Raw genomic sequence first — 19,824 nt, 5'->3', positions numbered from 1 at the left:
GGCACCCAGGATTAAAACCCTTCCTATCTCCTGTAAACTCTGTGGTCATCTGCATTATGATCTATAGTTAGTTATTGTAGGGGCAAGTTCTTTACTGTTCATCTGAGTTGTGATCTGTACTGCCGTTGTTGTACGGGTAGACCGAAGACGTGGATGTCGATGATGGCAGCCCCACCGCACCTCTCTGATTCAGAGGGGTTGGGTTAAATGCAGTAGACACTTTTCAGTTGAAGGCATTAAGTTGAACAACTGACTAGGTGTCCCCCTTTCCTTTTTCCTTTAMCTCTTTACTGTTTTCCAGGGAGAGAGAGAGATAGGTAATCATCTAATCTGTGGTCTCAGGCCAAACTGTAGAGTAAATACACCGTGAGAAAATACTGGTCTTTTCACACAAGACCACTGCTTGGCTATTGTTAGGGGAAATATTTCAGCAAATGAGCTTTTACACTGCGATTTAAACCCAAAGAGTTTAATCAGATTTTCTAGACTGATCTTAATTTCTCTCAGATCAACATTCATAGGCCAGAGCCCTTGATCAGGAGAATTGCTYTAATCAGTGTCTGTTATGACCTAGTTAACCTAATAGCTTTTTACTGTTTAAGTTTCATGCAATCTTTAGAATGCAAACTGTTTCCAAACAGTAAAGAATGAGCAAAAAAATATTTTAAAAGAAGGGCAACTTCTTCATTCCTCCATTTAATGATGTATGTTGTTCTTAGTTCCTGTAATAATCATGTGACCTATGACCTCTGTGTTCCAGCCCAACATTGGTCGTCTGGGGATCCCCCATGGACCCTCGAGTGAGAAGGTGGCTGTGGTTGCTGTGGACGACTGTGACATCGCCATGGCAGTTCGCTTTGGCAACCAGATCAGCAATTACTCCTGTGCTGCCCAGGGCACCCAGACCGGACAGAAAAAGTGAGTGTCTCCCTCTCTCTGTCTCCCTCTCTCCCTCCCCCTCTGTCTTCAGGTTCTTTCCACTACCTTTAGTGAGACTAATATGTGTTAGGCTAAGGAGTCAGTGTTGTAAGTGCAGGACTTATTTTCAGTCACCTTCATTACCCCAGATTACCTTGCCTTTCACTCTCTTAATCTCTCAGGATTGACATACTCTCAATTTTCAGACAAATCTCTCAGACATAGCCTCTTACACAGCCTAACATGGCTTAACCTTTACAATTCTATCTTTCAGACGTTTACTACTGCAACTAATTGTTTCTGTATCTGACACCRAGATCCTTTTCGAATTAGGGACATTAGGCAAGGTCGGCGAGCTAGAGCACATTTTCGTACGAGAAGAAAAACGCATCAAAGGAACGAGGTAATGAGGCCGCATTCTTTTAGAACCGGTCGCTCCGATATGATAGGCTCAGAGCTCTTCTACGGTAAATTATGTGGCTCCGTTTGACTCTGAGGTCGACACCCGGGCTTTCAGGTTCGATCTTTGACGGAAAGGAGTGACAGTTACGACGCACGCGCATCTCTCTTTTTACCTGTCGGTCTGTCGGTCAGACCTCACCCTCGCTGCTTCTCCTGAAGTGAGAGGCAACAGTTGCGTTTGTGACACTCGTTCAACACATACTTTGTGGGACACCACACAAGTTCATGTGGCATTTTTGCCGTATTCAAATTGATCCTTTTTTAAAATGTTATGCGTTGGTATTGCGTCAYAATAATTCACGTTAAACCCTGGGCGTTTGATGTTTAGAGGCTTGTGCGTAAGCCTGCGTCTTTGCTGCCTGCTAAGTCTTCTGGGCTGTTGTAGTGTTAGAGGATGAGGAATGAATCAAGCTAGCTAGCTGGGTTACAGTGGCTTTGTCCTTTCAGTCAACAAGGCATGTGACGAATAACCTTTTGCAGGGTAACCATTCTACTCACACCACCAGTAGCCTGGAGTAGTCCCCTTTAGAAAACGTAAGAACCTTTTGAGGAACACTTTGGTGTCTGTCACAGGCACTGTGTATTGAAACGTTGGTCCTGTCATTGTATTCATTTGAAAGAAAGGGAGTTCRATATAGAGTGTGATTTTCGTTTTCACTTAAGTCCATTACCCATCAGTTGGCACTTTGTTCACTTTGTTGGTGCGTCTTTAGCTCCTAATCCTATGGGGACTGGGGCGCCATTTTGGATCCAGAACCATTWGATGAACTCTGAGCGACAAGTGCCATTTTGTCTCCGTTCTGACCCAGTTTCCTGTACTCTCCCCTGCAGATCATTGGACCTGACAGGACCGCTGCTGCTGGGAGGTGTTCCCAACCTGCCCGAGGACTTCCCTGTGAGGAACAGAGACTTTGTGGGCTGCATGAGGAACCTGAGCATCGACAGCCAACCCACCGACATGGCCAGCTTCATCGCTAACAACGGAACCACTGCAGGTAACAACCTTTTTTTGTTCACTCGTTGTTCGCCGGGTTTGTTTGTCCGTCCATCCAACCAACCATTCATTCATCCATCAATTAATTAATTAATTCATAGATACATATAGTTTTGTTCATCTTTACTCGGGTTATCTGTGTTGTTTGTGTACTGCTACTGATTGACATCGATTATGACCCATGTAGGTTGTCCTGCCAAGAGGAACTTCTGTACTAAGGATTTGTGTCAGAACAGAGGAGTGTGTGTCAACAAGTGGAACACCTACAGCTGTGACTGTCCTCTGGGCTACGGGGGCAAGAACTGCGAACAAGGTGAGGGTGTGTTATGTAGCTGATGTGAAATGGCTAACTAGTTAGCGGTGCACGCCAGTAGTGTTCAATCAGTGACGCCAATTGCTCCGAGACCTAGAAGCAGTTGTTTSCCTTGMTGTGCAAGGGCCACGGATTTTGCTTGAGCGATAGGTAGCATTGCTTTGTGGGCGACTGTTGTCAATGTGTTCAGAGGGTCCCTGGTTCGAGCCCAGGTTGGGGCAAGGAGAGGGACGGAAGYAATACGGTTATGTGTGTGTGTTTCAAGATGGCATAAGGACTGCAGCCGTGCGTGTTACAGTGAGGGTCCCTCGTATTGAATATCTGGGTCGACATCTGTATGCGTCAGTGTGAGCAGGACTTGTTTGTGTTACAGTTGATTGCATAAGGGAGTGAGGAAGGACACTGGAGTTAATGTGGCTTAGCTTCCTGTGAAGGAAGTATATTTTCAGATAGCGATCAAGCAAGGTGTGAGTGCGTGTGTGTGTGAAGGAAGTATATTTTCAGATAGCGATCAAGCAAGGTGTGAGTGCGTGTGTGTGTGAAGGAAGCATATTTTCAGATAGCGATCAAGCAATATGTGTGTGTGTGTGAGAAGGAAGTTTATTTTCAGATAGCGATCAAGCAAGGTGTGAGTGCATGTGTGTGTGAAGGAAACATATTTTCAGATAGCGATCAAGCAATATGTGTGTGTGTGAGAAGGAAGTTTATTTTCAGATAGCGATCAAGCAAAGTGTGAGTGCGTGTGTGTGTGAAGGAAGTATATTTTCAGATAGCGATCAAGCAAGGTGTGAGTGCGTGTGTGTTGTGAAGGAAGTAATTTTCAGATAGCGATCAAGCAAGGTGTGAGTGCGTTGTGTGTGAAGGAAGTATATTTTCAGATAGCGATCAAGCAAGGTGTGAGTACGTGTGTGTGAAGGAAGTTTTTTCAGATAGCGATCAAGCAAGGTGTGAGAGCGTGTGTGTGTGAAGTGGTATTTTCAGATTGCGATCAAGCAAGGTGTGAGTGCGTGTGTGTGTGAAGGAAGTGTATCTGCAGATAGATATCCAACAGGAATCTGAGTTGACTGGTCATTACTGACTCGTACACGTGCTATGTAAATCAAATCAAATGTTATTTGTCACATGCGCCGAATACAACAAGTGTAGGTAGACCTTAGAGTGAAATGCTTACTTACAAGCCCTTAACAACAGTGCAGTTCAATAAATAGAGATGAAATGATATTTAAATAGATATTTACTAAATAAAGTTTAAAAAAAATCGAATCAATAAAAAGTAACACATAAATGTACATAACAATAACGAGGCTCTATAAGGGGTACTGGTAAGAGTCAATGTGACGCTATACAGGGGGTACTGGTACAGAGTCAATGTGGAACGCATATAACAGGGGGTACCGGTACAGAGTCAATGTGGACGCTATATACAGGGGGTACTATTACAGAGTCAATGTGGAGGCTATATAGGGGGTACTATTACAGAGTCAATGTGGAGGCTATATACAGGGTGTACCGGTACAGAGTCAATGTGGGGCTATATACAGGGTATTACGGTACAGAGTCAATGTGGAGGCTATATACAGGCGTTACCGATACAGAGTCAATGTGGAGGCTATATACAGGGGGTACTATTACAGAGTCAATGTGGAGGCTATATACAGGCGGTACCGATACAGAGTCAATGTGGAGGCTATTACAGGGGTACCATTACAGAGTCAATGTGGACGCTATATACAGGGGTACTATTACAGAGTCAATGTGGAGGCTATATACAGGCGTTACCGATACGAGTCAATGTGGAGGCTATATACAGGGGGTACTATTACAGAGTCAATGTGGAGGCTATATACAGGGCGGTACCGATACAGAGTCAATGTGGAGGCTATATACAGGGGGTACCATTACAGAGTCAATGTGGACGCTATATACAGGGGGTACTATTACAGAGTCAATGTGGAGGCTATATACAGGCGTTACCGATCACAGAGTCAATGTGGAGGCTATATACAGGGGGTACTATTACAGAGTCAATGTGGAGGCTAATATACAGGCGTTACCGATACAGAGTCAATGTGGAGGCTATATACAGGCGTTACCGATACACAGTCAATGTGGAGGCTATATACAGGCGTTACCGATACAGAGTCAATGTGGAGGCTATATACAGGCGTTACCGATACACAGTCATTGGAGGCTATATACAGGCGTACGATACACAGTCAATGTGGAGGCTATATACAGGCGGTACCGATACACAGTCAATGTGGAGGCTATATACAGGCGTTACCGATACAGAGTCAATGTGGAGCTATATACCAGCGTTACCGATACAGAGTCAATGTGGAGGCTATACCAGGCGTTAACCGATACAGAGTCAATGTGGAGGCTATATACAGGGGGTACCGTACAGAGTCAATGTGGAGGCTATATACAGGGTACCGAACAGAGTCAATGTGGAGGCTATATACAGGCGTACCGATACAGAGTCAATGTGGAGGCTATACAGGGGTACCGTACAGTGCATGGAGGCTATATACAGGGTGTACCGGTACAGAGTCAATGTGAGGTTATATACAGGGTATTACGGTACAGAGTCATGTGGGGCTATATACAGGCGTTACCGATACAGAGTCAATGTGGAGGCTATATACAGGCGGTACCGATACAGAGTCATGTGGAGGCTATATAACGGGGGTATATACAGAGTCAATGTGAGGCTATATACAGGCGGTACCGATACAGAGTCAATGTGGAGGCTATATCAGGGGGTACCATTACAGAGTCAATGTGGACGCTATATACAGGGGTACTATTACAGAGTCAATGTGGAGGCTATATACAGGCGTTACCGATACAGTCATTGGAGGCTATATACAGGGGTACTATTACAGGTCATGTGGAGGCTATATACAGGCGGTACCGATACAGAGTCAATGTGGGAGGCTATATACAGGGGTACCATTACAGAGTCAATGTGGACGCTATATACAGGGTACTATTACAGAGTCAATGTGGAGGCTATATACAGGCGTTACCGATACAGAGTCAATGTGGAGGCTATATACAGGGGGTACTATTACAGAGTCAATGTGGACGCTATATACAGGGGGTACTATTACAGAGTCAATGTGGAGGCTATAAGGCGTTACGTACAGAGTCAATGTGGAGGCTATATACAGGCGTTACCGATAAAAAACAGAGTCAATGTGGAGGCTATATACAGGCGTTACCGATACACAGTCATGTGGAGGCTATATACAGGCGTTACCGATACAGAGTCAATGTGGAGGCTATATACAGGCGTTACCGATACACAGTCAATGTGGAGGCTATATACAGGCGTTACCGAACCAGTCAATGTGGAGGCTATATACAGGCGGTACCGATACACAGTCAATGTGGAGGCTATATACAGGCGTTACCGATACAGAGTCAATGTGGAGGCTATATACAGGCGTTACCGATCAGAGTCAATGTGGAGGCTATATACAGGCGTTACGATACAGAGTCAATGTGGAGCTATATACAGGGGGTACCGGTACAGAGTCAATGTGGAAGGCTATATACAGGTGGTACCGATACAGAGTCAATGTGGAGGCTATATACAGGCGTTACGATACAGAGTCAATGTGGAGGCTATATACAGGGGTACCGGTACAGAGTCAATGTGGAGGCTATATACAGGCGTTACCGATACAGAGTCAATGTGGAGGCTATATAAGGCGTTACCGATACAGAGTCAATGTGGAGGCTATATACAGGGGGTACTATTACAGAGTCAATGTGCGGGGGYACGGTATAGTCAAGCTCATTTGTGAAGTGACAACACATAGATAATAAACAGCGAATAGCAACAGTATAAAAACAAAGGGGTGGGGTCAATGTAAATAGTCCGGTGGCCATTTGATTAGTTGTTCAGCAGTCTTATGGCTTGSGGGTAGAARATGTTAATGAGCCTTTTGGTCCTAGACTTGGCGCTCCGGTACCGCTTGCCGTGCGGTAGCAGAGAAAACAGTCTATGACTTGGGTGACTGGAGTCTTTGACAATTTTTTGGGGCCTTCCTCTGACACCGCCTAGTATATAGATCCTGGATGGCAGGAAGCTTGGCCCCAGTGATGTACTGGGCCGTACGCACTACCCTCTGTAGCGCCTTACGGTCAGATGCCGAGCAGTTGCCAAACCAGGCGGTGACGCAACCGCTCAGGAGGCTCTCGATGGTGCAGCTGTAGAACTATTAGAGGACCTGAGGATTTGCAGCAGCTAAATGTTCATACAATAGTTCAACTTAGAACTTAGCCTGAAGAGCTGTTGTCTATTTCACTAATGAGACAAAGACCAACTCTGACTCATATCATTGCCGGGATCAAGAGACGGGAACACACACGCCGACCCTGCGGTTGCTCCGTTGTTGTTGTTGAGCCAGAGTGTTTACACCACGCAGACCACAGAGCTCCTGTCGTGTGTATACAGTAGCAGTCATAACAGTCCTATATACTCTGGTGCTGATGGATGTGTGATAGTCAGTGTGCGGTTACACTGTTACAGCTTGCCCTGTTTTGATCCTGACTGTTCTGTTGCTCATATCCCTCACTAGGGATGGATGGATGGGGGGGGTGTGTCTAACATGCCTAATGATAGCGCTGTGTGCTTGTATGACAGTGGTTTACAGGTTTTGTGGTCAGGTCTTGTGTAAGGCCAGGAGAGGGGTTGCTGAAATGGTGTGTGTGTGTGTTCCTCTGAAAGGGTTAAAGTAAGTGACTCACTCTGTGCCTGTCCTGTCTCGCACAGCGAGATCTCACGCTAAGTCATCAAGGGAAGCTGTAGTGTGCGACTATGTGCGCCAGTGTGTCGGCATTATGTCATAAAGCAATTTCTTTATTTGGGAAACTATCCAAGGCCAGGGCAGTAGAACCAGAACACTTGCCAAATGTATTGTTGTTTTTACCTGAGTGAAATGAATTCTACAATATGACTATGGGCAATAGTCGTACTGAGTTATGAAACAGTAAGCAGATGGCTTTGGTTTAACCTCTAGCGCCTGCTTCCAAACAATTGTAAAACACACACACATTGATATTTGATGAACTATCTCCCACCTAGTCTGGGCTGGATGAGGTAGCTGTGTAGTTGTGCCAGGCAGCAGATTGACTATCTGAAGTTGGACTTAGGGACAGAAGTAACACGGAGGGCTTGGCTGCTCCACTACTTGTTGACGAGCTGTGTCGAAAGTAGAAACCATAGACGTTATATCACGGGTACAGACAGCACGGGAACCATAGATACCATATCACTTTGAGAGCGGCAAGGGACACCATAGACATATCAGTGGTACTGTAGAGGCGCAGCAAGGGAAGTATGACGAGACAGTTCGATTTGTAGTTGAGGATTTCCCAGACGCATTCTGTGGGGTTGGACATATGTCGTGGTTTAGTTGACATGTGTGTTTAGGTTAGTGTGAAGGTTTTCGTGTGAGCTGGTGGCTGTCCTCCACTCTCTTATGAACTGTATCTTTGATGTTGTTTTTTTATGCATCATTTAAATCTTTTGACTCTTTCCCGGCACCGCGAATGGAGCAATGTATCGTGTGAAAAAAAGAGACACAGAGAGGGCAGCGGTTCAGGAGCTAGTCCCCAGCATCTTCTGAGTGTGTGTTTTGTCAGGTGTGTGTGTGTACTCTGTGCATCAGCAGAAATATGTGCCCTGCGGAGAAGAGGGAGATCGAGAGAGCTCCGCGCTTCAGTTGTCTCGCAGGGATAAACCTAGGCTATGCTGACAGACGTACTGTTATACTGACTGACTGACGACAACATCTGTTTGGCTGCAGGGCTAGTGGGTGCTCTGGAGTGTGATGTGTTACTGTGGGCATGTTTGTCAAAGAAGGATTAGTGTCCTGTAGGAAACCAGGTAATTGACAGTAATGATGTCTTGTAGCTGAATTAGACGTGGTGGGGTGGATTAGTCACTGTAATTATTCTCCCTGGAAGAAGGCAAAAATGCAAGAACCGATCTGTAAGTCTGACATACTAAGCATTAATGATGGGGTGGAAGAATGGATACAGTTGCATATCGAGATATTGTTTTTGGACAATATTATATCGATCATTTGACTCCAGGTATCGACGTGTAAAAATACAAATGTTTTTTTTTGTTTGCTAGGTAGCGTTAGCTGGCGCTATTCGACTGTACCTGCGCCAAAACGCCGGTATTTTTCATCCTATAGCTTGTTCTGTTCTTTTTAAATAGTGAGCCRACGTGTTTTCAGCACTTTGATTTCCTTGACTGATCAGAACACATTTTCTCATGTCCTCTCGTCTCTCTGTAGCAGACGTATAGAGAGCAATAGATTTGGAACATCAAATCGCAATAAAATCACAATACAACCGTGAGAATCACAATACATATCGTATCGGCACCTAAGTATCATGGTAATATCTTATCATGAGGTCCCTGGCAATTCCCAGCCCTACAAAGCAGGTGATGTGTATAACACGCGACTTGCCTTAATAGCAGTGATTATTGAACATATTATGCGATTCTSATCTGTATTATTCTCCTCCTCCAGTGATGCCATCCCCGCAGCACTTTGACGGCCAKGCCCTGGTGTCGTGGAGTGACCTTGACGTCACCATCGCTGTGCCCTGGTACATGGGCCTGATGTTCCGGACCAGGCAGGGCACTGGCACGCTGATGCAGGCTACCGCTGGAGACTTCTCTACTGTCAATCTACTGGTGAGTTATTGTTCACACACAATAACGACAACAGAGTGAGAAGGTGAGTTGGTTTATAGGGTCGGTCGAAGTTGAGTAGACTGCCTGTGTGTAGTAATTGTCTCTCTCTCTCTCTCTCTCTCTCCCCCCACCCTCCTCAGATAAGTGATCAGTACGTGAGGTTTGAGGTGTTTCTGGGATCTGAGAGGGTAGCGTTGCTGGGCTTCCCTCAAGTCCGGGTGAACGACGGGGAGTGGCACCATGTCCTGGTGGAGCTGAAGAGCGTCAAAGACGGCAAGGACATCAAGTACATGGCCCTGGTGTCACTGGACTACGGACTGTACGAGGTACTGAGCCGAGCGCATACACACCGAGACACAGACACAAACACACACCCACACGCACACACAGCAAATCTTATACTCTGTGTGTGTGTGTGTGTCTCCAGAGGTCTGTGGAGATAGGTAACGAGCTGCCAGGTTTGAGGCTGAGGGCGCTGTATCTGGGAGGGTTACCAGGAGAGGGGAACCACGTCCACGATGGCTTCACCGGTTGTATGCAGGTACGTTTTAACAGTAACCATGTCTGGATTACGTTAGTCTCCACAACATAAAAGTACTGTAGCCCGCTGTATGTATACACCAACCTGTCTTAGGAGTGTGTGTGCCTGCGACTCTGGGACCTAATGGAGAGGGTGTGTTCTTTCCCGCAGGGTGTGCGTATGGGCGAGACGTCCACCAACGTGGTCAACGTGAACATGCTGCTGGGCTTTAAGATTCATGTGGAGGACGGCTGTGACCTGGCTGACCCCTGTGACTCTAACATCTGCCCTGAGAACAGCCACTGCAGCGACGACTGGAGCACACACACCTGCGTCTGCGACCCAGGTAACACACTCATACGCACGTACGGGCGCACATACACACACACTGTAGTAGACACACACACCTGCGTCTGCGACCCAGGTTACACACATGGTGTACACACACACACACACACAGATGTCTCTCTCTCTTCTCTCTGTGACCTGTTTCCTTTCCCAGGGTACTTTGGGAGGGAGTGCGTTGACGCGTGTCACCTCAACCCCTGCGAGCACGTGTCCACCTGCGTCCGCAAGCCTAGCTCCTCCCATGGCTACACCTGCGAGTGTGGACAGAACTACTACGGACAGTACTGCGAAAACAAGTAAGACCCAGCCCGCTCTGTGTAAGTGTGTGCATGTGTGGGTATGTGTGTGTGTGTCCTGGTTTGGCTCCACAGTGCGGGGGAAACACACATTCACATGCCTCCAATATCAACACAACATCCGATTTGTTTTTATGTTAGCGTAATCAACCTCTGCTCCCTGACCTTCCTCTCTGTCTTTGACAAAAATGCGCCTCACCGTTCGTCTGCCTGGCAACAGCCTCTACTTTTACCGGCCTTAACTCAAAACAGTCCTTCTCCAGCACCCGGTGTAAGACTGCTGGTAATGAACCCCAGATGTGGCTGTTCCCAGACCTGTGATCTGAGCTCTCTGGGGGATTTTCTTTCTTCCAAAACTGATCCCAGATCTGCCTTTGATTAGAGCAGAGANACACATTCACATGCCTCCAATATCAACACAACATCCGATTTGTTTTTATGTTAGCGTAATCAACCTCTGCTCCCTGACCTTCCTCTCTGTCTTTGACAAAAATGCGCCTCACCGTTCGTCTGCCTGGCAACAGCCTCTACTTTTACTGGCCTTAACTCAAAACAGTCCTTCTCCAGCACCCGGTGTAAGACTGCTGGTAATGAACCCCAGATGTGGCTGTTCCCAGACCTGTGATCTGAGCTCTCTGGGGGATTTTCTTTCTTCCAAAACTGATCCCAGATCTGCCTTTGATTAGAGCAGAGATCTGGCGTGAGAGTCAGGAGCCAGAGGGTTAGATGAAACCGCTGTGTGTTGCTCTAGACATTAACTGGGTCTTGTAACAAGTGTGTGTGTGTGTGGTGGGTATGGTTTACATGCAAACGGGGTCGGTAGCGGGTGTGTGAGTGCCATATATAACGGTAAGCCGAGCCTCAGGCTTGGCTACAATATGTTCTGGCCATAACTGGCACCTATAGTACTGTAGTTATGTAGCAGTAGCCAGCAGCATACTGTACTCCCGACTATTCCTCTGGGTGGTAGATTGGATGTCAATTCTTTACCCACTGACCTTTGACCTCCTGCCTAAGGCAGGATGTGGGTCCCCCTCATGCTTCAGTGCTCCTCCATAGGTGTTTGGTCTCCACCTGCACTGCTGTTCTGCCCCTATCAGAACCCCCTATCTTACCCCTCCATCAGCTCAGAGACATGAAAGTGTTGGAGAGCGAGTGTTTGACTCACTCACCGTGTTGTCTCTCTTCCGAGGGATAGAAGGTTTATACTAGATCTGTGATGCGGTTGAATGCATTTTTGTTGTTGTTAAGCGATATTGTTATAGAGCAGGTATGTGATGTGAAGGAGAAATGCAGTCTCCGTTTTTAATCTTTCTTTTTTCTCCCATTTTTATTTCCATTCGTTATGTGCGCTAAACTCAGCTAAATGTGTTGTTATCGTGTGATGTGTCAGGGTTGAGAAGCCGTGTCCTAGGGGCTGGTGGGGGAACCCCATGTGTGGCCCCTGCCACTGTGACATCAGCAAAGGGTTCGACCCTGACTGTAACAAGACCAGTGGAGAGTGTCGCTGCAAGGTAAGAAGATAATCACTGTTACTCTTCTCACAGGCTAATGCAGCGTTTCTCAAATGTTTTTTTTTGGCCCTCCCTATGCCTTTTGAATTTTCTGTGGCCCTAAGATGATTCTAACTACGTTTTCTCTTGAAGACCCCCGATTGTAAACTATGACAAACCTAGTAGGAATTGACCACTACTCCCAAAATAGGTCCCAAATCAACCAAGACTGTATGTTGTAGGCTTAGTAATCGCTAACTTTCCCCCATCTTCTCTCTCCCCAGGATAACTACTACCAGCCCAAAGAGGAGGACACCTGTTACCCCTGTGAGTGCTTCCCTCTAGGGGCCCAYTCCCGTACTTGTGACCCCCACACCGGACAGTGCCCCTGTAAAGCCGGGGTCATCGGACAACAATGTAACCGCTGTGACAACCCCTTCGCTGAGGTCACCGCCACCGGTTGTGAAGGTATGTGGAAGGAAATGGTGCRCGTGCAAATGTTTGATACTCCTAAATGTGATCTCGAGAGCCTGTGAGGGCATTCTGTCCCTCCTTTCTTCTGTCCGTCCTTCCTCGATGTGATCATTGRYCTCACTCAATTTGGATTCTTGAWAGCAAGGATTCCTCTTATCCAGACATGTCAGATCAGTTATAGTGCCAAGGGCTGGAGGAAGGAAGGATTCGTCTTCAGAGTATTTGAACAGAGCCTCTGCCTCTCTATAGTCTGGWTCAAGGCCTTCCCTCTTTTAGTTCCCGCTCTAGCTTCAGTAAAGAACCACGGTCCCCATACCAAATCTGTCACCTCAGTGCTCCAACCCAACCTTGTGGCTACTGTATAAAAGGTCTTCAAAGAGTGACAATTATGGTCACTTAGGATATAAACACTTGGGTGTACAGTACAGCACATAAACAGACTGCATTACTTAGAAAGACATAACAACACGTGTACAAGTCTTAACCTGGTTTTGTTTAGGATTAGGCTACTTAATTAAAAATCATGTGAATAATTGTTAACGTTGTGTGACCACTCGTGTAGGATTATTGATATAATTGCTGGCCTGTTTGGCTGTTTTGAAAACCTCGGAAGAGTCGTTGGCAGTAGTGTTTCTTGGGCGTGTTAGATATGTGTAATGCGKCCCAAGGCAGAAGTTGGTCTAGGATCAGATTACACAAACCTCACTGCCAACCAGATCCGTAAGGGGATCACAAAACATCTGACCCAGTGTCAGTGGTTAGGGCTTATAGGGACCACTTCTAACCGTGTGCCATCTGTCCCCTCTCATCTCTCAGTGGTGTACGAGGGCTGTCCCAAGGCYTTCGACCAAGGGATCTGGTGGCCCAAGACCAAATTTGGCCGTCCTGCAGCCATGAACTGTCCCAAAGGATCTATCGGTGAGTTCCTCTGCACGCTACACTCTTATCAACTCTTATCATAGCAGGAACAGTCACAATAACTCAGACCAATTCGTACAGATATCAAATGCTTCAAGGTATTTTATTCATAGTAAAGATTTTATGGGTGGAGAATGGAGGTTCTGTACTGTGGAGTCCCTTAGTTCAAGGCCTTCTGCTGTTCCCAACACCTCTTTCTGTGGAAGGAAATCATTTACACAGCACACTAACGAGGCCCTCTCATTGGTCTATCAGGGCCTTTTGAGACTTGTCATTGGCCAATGGTGTTCGTGAAACTCTGTCTCTGGAGGGCAGCAGCCGGAGACAGAGACAAACACCGAGCCTTGTGAAGAAGACTTGACAACGTCTGCTTGGAGACACATTCATAATACCGCAGAGCCGTGCGCGCGCGCGTGCGTGCGTGCGTGCGTGCGTGCGTGCGTGCGTGTGTGTGTGTGCGCGTGCGTGCGGTCTCCTGCTCCACATAGAGCCTTAGCAGTAGAGACAATATGGGCAGGGCCAAGACGTAACATCACTGACCTGTTCCCATTAAACCACAGTAACCTCCCTAGTTACCCCCTTAGTTACCCTTGTCACCACGGAAACCCTTTGTTGCCCTGCTGGACTTTCTCGGGCCGTTTTTATTGGGTGACACGGCTTGGCTCACATCAACCAACGGTCCTCTGTCAGTTCTAACCGTAAACTCTTTTCTCTGTTGAACGCTTGTTTGGAATTAATGGTAATGAGTTGGCATTTAGATTGTGCTTTTATCTAATTTATTATATGAAGTAACTCCCCATTTCCACCCATGTGTGGCAGCCACCTGGYGCTAGGAAGAGACGGTTGAATTCTTTCTCACCCCAATATTCCTCTTCTCCTTTTTTGTTTTTGCTTATCTCTAAGTACCGCTATCGTTCAACACGTTTATTTTCTCACTGTAGGAACTGCCATCCGCCACTGCAATGATGAAAAGGGCTGGCTGCCTCCTGAACTCTTCAACTGTACCACAGTCTCCTTCACCCAGCTCATGAAGATGGTGCGTATGCTCGATCTTATCCAGTCCAAGGCTATGCATCCATAGTTCACTCATACAGACACCTATTCTAACTGTGCAAATACACAGCTCTTTCATAACTTGCAAATCTCCCACTGAAAGATTGTACACAATTCGGAGTCACTTACGCAAATCCAGAGTTCAGTGGTGAAAGTAAGCCTGTACAGCGTCCCGGCAAAATAAATTGTGGGGGTACGCCGTACMSGGTAAAACGTGAGCCTATTACAAGTAACACAAAATGGCAAAAAACTATAGGCTATTATACCACTATTTGACATTACTAAATGTCAGCCACATGGAAAATTGGCAAATTGCTCCAAATTGCATTGTGGTTCAACGAGAACACTTACATTTTGCGAAAGTGGAGATGAAAGGTCAAGACGCGTGAGGACAAGGCACAAATTAGTGGCTGAGACCGAGCAGTGCAGACGAGTGGCTGAGACCGAGCAGTGCAGACGAGTGGCTGAGACCGAGCAGTGCAGATGAGGGGCTGAGACCGAGCAGTGCAGATGAAGTGGCTGAGACCGAGCAGTGCAGAGGAGTGGCTGAGACCGAGCAGTGCAGACGAGTGGCCGAGACGAGCAGTGCAAGCGAGTGGCCGAGACCGAGCAGTGCAGACGAGTGGCTGAGACCGAGAAGTGCAGACGAGTGGCCGAGACCGAGCAGTGCAGACGAGTGGCCGAGACCGAGCAGTGCAGACGAGTGGCCGAGACCGAGCAGTGCAGACGAGTGGCCGAGAACCGAGAAGTGCAGACGAGTGGCAAGACCGAGCAGTGCAGACGAGTGGCCGAGACCAAAGTGCCCATTAAATAACAGGGGACATCCATTCAGGCTGCAAGTGTAGACCTAATGACAATCCCAGAATGTCATTACAATACATGTAGGTGTTTTATCACAGATGTCTCTTTCCATTCATCAAATTGCAAGTGCACTGTTGGAGTTTGGATGCTGGAACTATTTTGTGAGAGGAGGAACGTGTGTGGGTAGCCTACAGGAGCGCCTTTGTTAAGTGGTTGATTGACAATCAGATGAAATCATCGTGACTGGTTGTGTTTAGGCCACATTAAAAGGTATAGGCGGCACGTCCATAAGGCTATAGGCAGCTTTCCCTAAAGTAAATTAAATTGCCAATTAAAAAGCCTAATTAGCTTATTTCTGTCTATAAATAAAAAAATAAAAAATTGGCTACTACACTAGAAAGCATGATTTGGCCACAGAGGATCATTAGCTTCTTTGGGGGGTGGGGGGGATTGTTTTAAATCACGTGGCCTACAGTCAAAAGGGCCCGCAATTGGGGAGCGCACGGCAAATACCGAGAAGATGATTGTTGAGTTGTGACCGTCAGTGAAAAGCAGAGAGACTCAGCCAGGCATATCGTCATACTTAAAAATACAATCGTGGAAGAACTGTTTGGAAAGCAAATGGCTATTGCTGTAAAGAGATGACAATGAAAAGACTCCGATCTGTCTTTTAGTTATCAAAATTCTCAACTTAATTGAGAGAACAGTAGCCTGTCTTATTGGCACTAGCGGAGAACATCGGGCCATATCTCCGGTGAGTCTTTGTCATTGCGTCAATGCCACTTTTGTTTGTTTTTGGACGAAAGTTTCCTCCGGGTTAGATGCACGTCATATTGTATTTGTGTCTCCCCCTTTTCATAGGCCGATTATATGGATCCCACAACATTGTGTTTATTGATTAGTGTCAATGTCAGCACAGTAGGCTACCCTGTCATTTTTGTCCTATTAAAAAGGTTTCTGTGAATGTCTCCAGTCATATAAAGTGTAGTAGAATTGCATAAAATGTGTTTATAAAAGGCCAACATGAAATGTATCTGATAGCCCTCTAGCTCCTAGCCTAGGCCTGCTCTACGTCACTACCCGCTGCATTGAACAGTCTATTTTGCGAACAGTGATTGAGTTCTATTATTAGCCTAAATGATGACTATCCAATAAAATCATCATCATCATCATTCGGAGAAGTAGGTTGTCTTACAGAAGTCTTCGAATGCGAGGATGCATGGAATGTTTTATTGGGGCTCCCGAGTGGCGCAGTGGTCTAAGACACTGCATCTCAGTACAAGAGGCATCACTGCGGTACCTGGTTCGAATCCAGGCTGCGTCACATCCGACCCTGATTGGGCGGCGCACAATTGGCCCAGCGTCATCTGRGTTTGGCCGGGGTAGGACGTGACTGTAAATAAGAATTTGTTCTTAACTGACTTGCCTAGTTAAATAAAGGTTAAATAAWATGACAAMGGTGCTGGTTTATGGTGAAAATGTGCTTCCTCAAACTTGAAACCCATTGCCCTGCCTATGTTAAAGGTATTGCATGTTAAAAGTAAATMTTTTAAAAGTAAATCTTTACTTGGCCTAGGCTACTAGGACAACAGAGATCATATATGAAATGAATAGATGCTCGGGTGTCCCGTACTGGTAAGAAATTAAATCTACTTTCACCACTGGTTAGGATTCATCAATTAGKACCAACCTACCACAGACAGTCCATATAGTTGTAACTGTCTCAAGTATCTGTCTATATTCTTGACCTCCTTCTCTTCCCCTCCGTCCCTCCAGAATGAGGAGATGCATCGTAACGTGTCCAGGATGGACCGCGAGCGCGCCAAAGCTATCGTGCGCCTGCTCCACAACGCCACCAACCACACGGACAGCTACTACGGCAACGATGTGAAGACAGCGTTCCAGCTGCTGACCAGGGTCCTCCAGTACGAGAGTCATCAGACAGGCTTCGATCTCACGGCCACGAGAGACGCGGAGTTCAACGAGGTCAGAGTTTGTTGTTATTTTTGTGTTTTTCTTTTAAATACAACGTTGCAAACGTGCTGACTGCAAACTGGCTAATTGCAATATTCTTATTTTTATAAAGATTTGTTYTTGTATGCACGGTATTTYTCTCAGGGACCRTGCACTWGTTGTCTGYTGTGTCAGACAGCAGGMCGTTAGGTGCATTTCCAGTGCATTATTCAGGGTTATAAACTGGGTGGGTTCGGTTACACTGGGAAGACTGGAGGAATACTGCCCTCCTCTGGCTCTCTTCCAGTTCCACTAACAGGGGAAGCTGACCTGGCCAATGGGAACGCAGGTTGGAATTTATTTAGATGACTCATGTACTTGAGGCAGCTCTGCAGAGTGGTCACTAGCTGGAGTGGTCACAGCCACACAGTCCAGAGTGGTCACAGCCACACAGTCCAGAGTGGTCACAGCCACACAGTCCAGAGTGGTCACAGCCACACAGTCCTATAATCTGATTTTAAACATAACCTTAACCACACTGCTAACCCTAATGCCTAACCMTWACCTTAAATGAWGCCTTTTTTASTTTTTATACATTTTTACAATAKAGATAATTTTGACTTTGCGGAAACCGCTCAGTTCTGGCTGCAGGGAAAGACTCATGACAATAAACGTCAACCTACAATATGAATTCTAATCTCCACAAAGCTGAGCTATTTAATATCTCCACATTATTTTATGGCATTTCTCTGTAGGTTGTGAATGTTTTAGGTCACCTATCTTATATAGGCCTACTTGAGCAGGTAACTTCTGCTACTCTAGGACTTAGACAGGAGTGACAGAGTTTGAGCTSTGCCCATATTCAAGGCGACTTACTGTCTGACCGTCCTGCTCTGTGTTGTTAAACCCTTCAGAACCTGGTGAGAGCGGGCAGTGCCATCCTAGACCCTGGCACCAGAGACCACTGGGAGCAGATCCAGCGCTCTGAGGGGGGCACCGCMCACCTGCTGCGCMACTTTGAGGATTACACCAACACCCTGGCACAGAACATGAGGAAGACCTACCTCAAACCATTCACCATCGTCACTGAYAACATGAGTGAGTGAAKACACATTTACAGACCAATGAAGAGAGGATTTCAGAGAGYCTAGGAGCAGATTCCTAACTCCCKRAYGTWGAATTTGAACAAATATTTTGGCTCTGGGTAAACTGCAGTCAAGTTGTACTTCCATTCAGTGCAATTCTAATATATCACCTTTATYTGATAATGAGCTGGTCTTGATGTGTGGTTCTTCCTCTCTCCTTAGTCATTGTTGTTGATTACCTGGACACGTCCGTCCCTGAGCAGGCCTCAGTCCCTCGCTTCCATGAGATCCAGGAGTACTACCCCARAGACCTCACGTCSTCTGTCCGTTTCCCACAGTTCAACACTAGGSCCCAGGAGGTCCACGACAAAGGTGCAAGTCGTCTGCTCACACTACCACTGGACTTGGAATACTGCAAACTGTACAAACTCTTTTGGGCTGTAATCCATCAAAACCTTTGGGATTTGTCGGTGACCTACAAATTAAACCGATAGAGTGCTTGAAGTCAAGCTTAAGCAGTCATGTAAACCCAGTCTCTTACCGAGACACAAAATKAATCAGCCGTGATTTGTATTCATACTTATTATGGATCCCCATTTAGCTGCTGCCAAGGCAGGAACTACTCTTCCTAGTAAAATTAAGACAGTTATATACAATAAAAAAAAACATGACATTACATTTCACAACACATTAAGTGTGTCCCCTCAGGCCACTACTCTACTACCACATATCTACAATACAAAATCCATGTGTTATCATGTGTGTGTATGTGTGTGTCTGTGCCTGTGTGTGTGTCTCTTCACAGTCCCCGCTGTTCCATAAGATGTATTTTTATCCGTTTTTTAGATCTGTATTTTTCTGCTTGTATCAGTTACTTGATGTGGAATAGAGTTCCATGTAGTCACGGTTCTACGTAGTACTGTGCACCTTCCATAGTCTGTTCTGGACTCGGGGACTGTGAAGAGATCTCTTGTGGCATGTCTTGTGGGGTGTGCATGGGTGTCTGAGCTGTGTGCCAGTAGTTTAGACAGACAGCTCAGTGCATTCAACATGTCAATACCTCTCATAAATACAGGTAGGGATGAAGTCAGTCTCTCCTCTACTTTGAGCCAGGAGAGATAGACAACAATAATTGTTTCACCTCTTCCACACTCACTTTACGGGATTCAAAATTACAATGCTTGTCTTTCATAATTTGGTGAAGTATGTGTAGGTTCAGAAATAGTTGTTGGCATGTCATGCCTAAGTTTGCTAATTTTACCAATGAAAAAAAACATCAAAGTAGTTGGCAATATCAGTGGGTTTTGTGATGAATGAGCCAGCTGATTCAATGAATGATGGAGCCGAGTTGGCCTTTTCCCCAAAATTCCGTTTAAGGTGCTCCAAAGCTTTTCACTATTATTCTTTATATCGCTTATCTTTGTTTCATGCATCAGTGGGTCCCAATCTACAATGTAGCAAGGACTTAA

The 19,824-nt window shown here is 46.2% G+C and overlaps 1 protein-coding gene across 1 annotated transcript in view; it reads left to right on the top strand.

Annotated features, from left to right (window-relative positions):
• LOC111951305 (cadherin EGF LAG seven-pass G-type receptor 1-like) overlaps window positions 1-19,824 on the top strand; it is a 120,087-nt gene that overhangs the window by 88,802 nt on the left and 11,461 nt on the right. Inside the window, exons 9-23 of the mRNA XM_070434694.1 lie at window positions 761-918; window positions 2,212-2,375; window positions 2,562-2,687; window positions 9,248-9,414; window positions 9,555-9,740; window positions 9,842-9,955; window positions 10,106-10,280; window positions 10,437-10,578; window positions 11,972-12,092; window positions 12,356-12,539; window positions 13,362-13,463; window positions 14,405-14,499; window positions 17,094-17,303; window positions 18,185-18,368; window positions 18,578-18,838. Coding sequence (XP_070290795.1) covers window positions 761-918; window positions 2,212-2,375; window positions 2,562-2,687; window positions 9,248-9,414; window positions 9,555-9,740; window positions 9,842-9,955; window positions 10,106-10,280; window positions 10,437-10,578; window positions 11,972-12,092; window positions 12,356-12,539; window positions 13,362-13,463; window positions 14,405-14,499; window positions 17,094-17,303; window positions 18,185-18,368; window positions 18,578-18,838 — 2,389 coding nt within the window. The remainder of the gene's footprint in view (window positions 1-760; window positions 919-2,211; window positions 2,376-2,561; window positions 2,688-9,247; window positions 9,415-9,554; window positions 9,741-9,841; window positions 9,956-10,105; window positions 10,281-10,436; window positions 10,579-11,971; window positions 12,093-12,355; window positions 12,540-13,361; window positions 13,464-14,404; window positions 14,500-17,093; window positions 17,304-18,184; window positions 18,369-18,577; window positions 18,839-19,824) is intronic.

This window comes from Salvelinus sp. IW2-2015, linkage group LG24, assembly GCF_002910315.2.
Source record: "Salvelinus sp. IW2-2015 linkage group LG24, ASM291031v2, whole genome shotgun sequence".
NCBI lineage: Eukaryota > Metazoa > Chordata > Actinopteri > Salmoniformes > Salmonidae > Salvelinus > Salvelinus sp. IW2-2015.
The sequence above is the reverse complement of the archived record's forward strand: the minus strand, read 5'-3'. Positions and strand labels throughout refer to the sequence as shown.